The sequence below is a fragment of the Microtus oregoni genome, unplaced genomic scaffold, assembly GCF_018167655.1.
Source record: "Microtus oregoni isolate MIOR12 unplaced genomic scaffold, Mior012 000092F_000, whole genome shotgun sequence".
Lineage (NCBI taxonomy): Eukaryota > Metazoa > Chordata > Mammalia > Rodentia > Cricetidae > Microtus > Microtus oregoni.
In genome coordinates this window covers 1,865,753-1,871,752 of record NW_024544601.1, presented here as the reverse complement: position 1 = coordinate 1,871,752, position 6,000 = coordinate 1,865,753, and the positions used below count along the sequence as shown (strand labels likewise).

The 6,000-nt window shown below is 38.0% G+C and overlaps 1 protein-coding gene across 1 annotated transcript in view; it reads right to left on the bottom strand.

Annotated features, from left to right (window-relative positions):
• Positions 1-615: 615 nt before the first annotated feature.
• LOC121442570 (ornithine transcarbamylase, mitochondrial) overlaps positions 616-6,000 on the bottom strand; it is a 74,829-nt gene continuing 69,444 nt past the window's right edge. Inside the window, exon 10 of the mRNA XM_041644153.1 lies at positions 616-1,023. Within this exon, the coding sequence (XP_041500087.1) occupies positions 964-1,023 (60 nt within the window). The 3' untranslated portion in view covers positions 616-963. The remainder of the gene's footprint in view (positions 1,024-6,000) is intronic.

Sequence of the window (6,000 nt, the reverse complement as noted above, 5' to 3'; positions counted from 1 at the left end):
TCAACTAAAACATTTAAAATCATATCATAGTCATTTGATGACACAAATTTTTATCATCTACAAAGGAGATCTGTTCAAATTGTGATGAACATAGGTAGAGAGAAAATGACAAGCTAAAATAGGACAAATAGTATATTTACAGAAATAGTCGATTGTGGTATGAGTAGATTTGTGATAAACACGAGTGTGAAAGAATTAAATTGCTCTTACTGGAATACTCAGAATCAAGGGCTACATCAGTTTCTAACGGACCTGCATTGCTAGATGGGTACCCACGGTTTTACCACATGCTAACAGAGCTTTTTCCCACTTGTACCATGAAGTAGTCAATACTTCATGATTGATGGGCACAGAGAGATAGATGCTCTTGAAGGACTCCCATCTTCCCATAAGTGGTTGAAAGCCTTCAGTACGGTCAAGTTGTTATTTTTAAAGAATGTCATGATCTCTCTGTGCCTGTCTTCCTCATTGGCCTGAAAATTGTACTCTATTTGCAGGATGTCTGTCGTTTAACTTCCTCATTGGTCTTAAGACCCATGGCCATAGCCTACAGACCTCCTAGTAGCTGACTGCCTGGCAAATGTTTATTTATAAATGAGCACAAATGATCACTTATTAAGGTAATAAGCACAGATTACATTTAATGAGTTAGACATTATGCATTGCAAGCATAGTGTTTTATGTTTAATAGAAGGAAATGTGTATGATAATTAGTATGATACCCAAATGTAATTCAGAATGGTGAACTAAAGAGTGAGTTTAAACCCAGTCAAGCAGATATTAAAGTCAGTTGGCACTTAAACTACAGGCTTCAAGAAACTCTCACAATAACAAAGAAACAACATATGTTACTCATACCATGTATTAGGGATTTGTTTACATTTTAAATTCTTCTCTTTTTCCATAAACTGACTTATGCTGTTGCTAAAGAGCATTGGTTTTCTCTTGGGATGTATCACAGCATCAAAACTTTGGCTTCTGGAGCATAGGTGTGTAGTCTGTCAGCAGGGATACCATGACAGCCTGGGATGACATAATAAAGAGAAAGAAATGGATAAGCATTAGTATAACTCTGCCTTGGGACCTAAACCAAGAAAATTAGGTTTCAGTTTTTCACACCTAGAGTTAAAGTGTCTTTTCCCAAGGCCACAATGAAAGAACAGTTTTCAACTGGTATTTCCTTTTGTTTGGATAAAGGAAGGTCCTGAGACATTAGACAAACCCAAATAAATATATGCATAAACTCTGTGTTTACTTAGGACTCCTTCCCTTGAAATGTGATGTCACGGTGCTCGCAATGATTGGGTGTTCCAGTTAGTAGTGAGAACATGGGCACTGGCTGGTTTTATGGCCAAATAATTCCTTCTAGCCTAGTTCCTCATGTTTACTCCATGATTTGGACACTTGGAACCTAGAGAAGTTTGGTAGAAGCCATATGTAAGTAATAAATGTAAACTATTTAGGCTAATGAATAATGCTTGCTCTCTGAATTTCTGACTCCTGGAAAAGAGGAGTAGCTCTATAGACAGGAGTGTAACTTGTTCTTGGGCTGTCAACCACAAGTAGTTACTGTTGGTTTTACTTAACTCTCCCCAATATCCATGCTAGGGACAGTAGAAATTTATCAGAAAGACTAATAGTGAAAACACACGCATGCACGCACGTACACACACACACACACACACACACACACACACACACACACACGTACTCCTTTTGTGGATGCTGGGAACTACACTCATGACTTCTGCAAAAGCAGTATGCATTCCTAACTGCGGAGCTATCTCTCCAGCCCCATGAATGTCCTTTCAAACATCTAACTTATGCTGAGTGGTTTCTGTACATCATCACACCACTTTAAAACCTTTTATATTATATGAAGTGGTAAGAGATATGAAGTGTAAACAATAAAGATGAGGTGCAATTCTTCTGAATGGTTGGTGGTAAGAAGTGGATCTGTACTTGCTTGTTCTGGGAATTTGATCTCTGTGCTCAGATAACTCTTGCCTCACTAAATCCTCAAGACCATTGGACATTGCTTCTGCTTTTAGCTTCAGCTTTTTCAAGTGAGAAAATCTGGTTAAATGAAATTAAGATATTTTCCAAAGATCAGAGAACTGAATTTAAACTCATTTTTAAAAGCCTACATTCCCAAACCAGTATAATATACTGTCTTTAGGGTAAAAAAACAAAATGCTTTGAATACATATTTAGGATGTGTTGTAAACATGCTTGTAGATATAATGCAGAACATCACAGACATGGTCATTGTTCTTAGAAATTATCTTTTTTTCTCTCATTTCAGTAGGAGTACAATAGACAAAGAAATAAAAATACAAGGTATTAGTTTTAAACAATAATATTTGAAAGTGGTTAAAAAGATGTTGAAGAATCTGAAAAAGCATGGGATAAAACCGGACTCGCTGAACATAGCGGACAATGAGGACTACTGAGAACTCAAGAACAATGGCACTGGGTTTTTTTTTTTTTTTATTGTGAAAAGAAGAAAAAAAAACATAAACAAAAAACAAGTTTCCACCTCCTCCCAGCCTCCCATTTCCCTTCCCCTCCTCCCACCCTTCTCCCCCTCCTCCCACCCTTCTCCCCCTCCCCCCACTCCTCTCCCCCTCCCTCTCCAGTCCACAGAGCAGTCCGGGTTCCCTGCCCTGTGTTAAGTCCTAGGTCCTCTCCGTCCATATCTAGGAAGGTGAACATCCAAACTGGCTAGGCTCCCACAAAGCCAGCACATTAAGTAGGATCAAAACCCCCTGCCATTGGGTTTTTGATCCTACTGCACGTACTGGCTTTGTGGGAGCCTAGGCAGTTCGGATGCTCACCTTACTAGACCTGGATGGAGGTGGGTGGTCCTTGGACTTCCCACAGGTCAGGGAACCCTGATTGCTCTTTGGGCTGATGAGGGAGGGGGACTTGACCGGGGGAGGGGGAGGGAAATGGGAGGCGGGTGGCGGGGAGGAGGCAGAAATCTTTAATAAATAATTAATAATAAAAAAAGAAATGACAAAAAAAAGGAATCAAGTAAGAGTAAGCAGCCTAGGGAGGCCTTGGTAAAGAGAGACATTGATAAAAAGGACCCAGGGAGGCCATTCTAGGATACAAACATGTAACAGGAAAAACTGTTTAAGTTCTTTTAGGGGTTTATAGGTTGGGTCTGCATCTTCAGTTCTCCTTTATTGCTCATAGTCATACAACATGTCAAGCTGATAACACACACACACAATTAGAAATAGTGTTGCCAGGAAGACTCAAATTAAAATTTACACTTACATAGAGATGTCAGCGAAACAATACATTTTTACTATACATATATTCTAAATACCATATGGAATATGTTTATATTAAAATACATTGTTTATCTGAAATTGCAATTTAACTGGTCATAGCGTATTTAATCTGCCAATCCTAGCTTGGAGAGGAGTGAATAATTTCAAGTACTATAAATTGTATTTGTAAAGGTGTTCCATACTTAAGGGCCATCCAGATAACAGAGCTTTTAAGTATATGCATTTTCAAGGGTTTCTTCAGGTTACTTTAGTAGCATGGGTTAAAAAATGTAGACAGAGGGGAAAAAAATCTACCAAGAGTTTTATAAGTATTGCTTTCTTACTAATCACATAAAAATACAAAGCCAAACTCTCTGGAGAGGAAACGGTGCCTTTTGTTAATGTTGCTAAATGAAAGGATCTAAAGAACTGTGCACTGTGGAGAGAATGGTTTGTTCACGAGAATGCTGGGAATAGATCTGTGGGAAAGTATTTAATGTGGAGGAGACCCTACAAAGGAATTGAATGAGCACACTTCTTGAAGAACTTAAACATTTTAGGAATAAGATCTATGTTCTGAGCCTTTCAGTTGTCATTGTGCGCATCTCCGACATGGAAGCAAGGTCGCATCGTTTCTTCTCCCTTCCATCTTGATTTTAGAGGAAGTTATATAGTAGAAAATCATTCCCTAGAGTCGTGCTGCTCAATAGAACTGTCTGCAGTGATGAAAAGACACTGCCTGTGCTGTCTAATATGGTAGCTACTAGCTACAGAAAGTGTTGAACTGTGGGTTTTGAGGTTAGTTTGACCGAGAAATTGAATCTTCAATTTATTAAGTTTAATATAAATTTAAATAGCTATGTGTACCTAGTGGCTCCTGGACTGGTGGAACAATTGTAGGCTATTGTCCATTTAGAGCATCCTGTAAAAATTATCACCGTGACCATTATGGACAAGCAGAGAATAATTTTATTGCCTATAAAACGTGGATGCAGTCTGGATGACCTCTAAGGTCTCATTCTGCTTGAACGTGTTCTGCACTTAGAAATTGTAACAGGCTAGGTGAGGGCTGCATATTAGTCTCTTGTATTTTTATTTTAAATCCTCTGATGCCTGACAGAGCATCTGGCAAAGTCTGAAAGCTCAAATCATGTGGCTGAAATGAATTGAACTCCTAGAGACCTCCAAATCCTCCAGCATAGACACAAGGAGGACAGCCATGAGCTGCTGCTACCTTTTCATCATTCATGCCAAGCTTGTTAATTAACCAGTCACGCCCCCACTTTTTGTTCTACACAACAGACACAAAATTTCCTTTCATATAGGACTCCAAGTAGCCGATTGATGACATTAGTGCCCTAAATAAAATAAAGTTTCATTTGTAATCTCTATGACTCAGTGAGCTCATTTTATGTGTGAGAATATTGGGACAATTTATCCAAGATGACACAGATGGTCTGCATTAAAACACTTTGGTAGATGTTTCTTCATAGCCAGTTCAGCATTCTTTAAACTTTAGACTCTCTATATTCATTTTTAACATAGTTCTACCTTCTAGATTTCATTAAGATAAATCTTTTCCTAATGATAGTATTCAAAGGCAAAGGGGATGGTGAAACAACAGTATGACCTAGATGGATAAAGTGGGGTGTAAATATTCATTGTATGAATGTATGTCTTATAAACGTTTGAACCACATCAATACATTATACATTTATTTGGAAGTAAACTGAATTTAAACATGTTGTGTAATAATCTTTCAAAGTTCAGAAACATAGACTATCTCCATATTTGAGATTTTTAGAACTTTAAAAAGCATTTCCCCTAGTATTTCTATAACCTTCCTTAACAGATTTATGTGGATCATCTTTGGCAACTTTAATTGCTCTCTGATAAAAAATAGAATCCAAGGGGCAGTTTTCTGTCTTTTCCTAAGTTAAATGTTGGAGAGCTTCTATTTTCTATTTTTCACCATCTAGATCTTTAATACCCAAATGGTGGTCCATAATACAAGGGCACCTGAATTATCTAGGTTCTCATTAGAAACACCAACTATCCAGCTTCATCTCTGAACTAGTAAACATAAACCTTCATTTAACAAGATACTTGGGTGAGTGAAATGAACACTAAATCTTCAGAGACTAGCTTATAACACGTTAGCTACTATACTAAACATTTCATGCATTAGTTAATGTTTACAATGATCCTCTTCTCACTGATAGGTAAAGAAAAAATAAGAAAGTAGTCCTTCCCAACTTGCTTTACTCTACTATGGTGATTATTAGAAGCTAATACTATGTTTTCTAGATTTCCTTGAAGCTTTAGTACAGGAATGGTAATGAGTTACATCCACTGAAGACGTGGAAATATAAGTGGACAACACACAATGGAAGCCATTCTCTGAATGACTGACTCTCTTCTTCTGTTCCGTGTGCAGGTAGAGCATCTGTTTCAGCTAGTGCATTTGAGTCCAATGGCTGTGGGTGGTTGTGCCGGGATTTTTTCTGGCTATAGAGCACCCACAGTGGTTTGGGGTAATTTCTCTGCCTGTGATGTCCTTACTATGTGGTGCTCCATGATGATTCACTGAATCCCCTCTCCCAAAAGATTAAAAATCTCCATAATCTACATAGGATGGAGTCTGTTGTTTGCAGTTGAGACTCTGAGTGTACAGTAATTGAAATCGGTTAAACCAATTAAAAATAGTGGAGCTAACTTA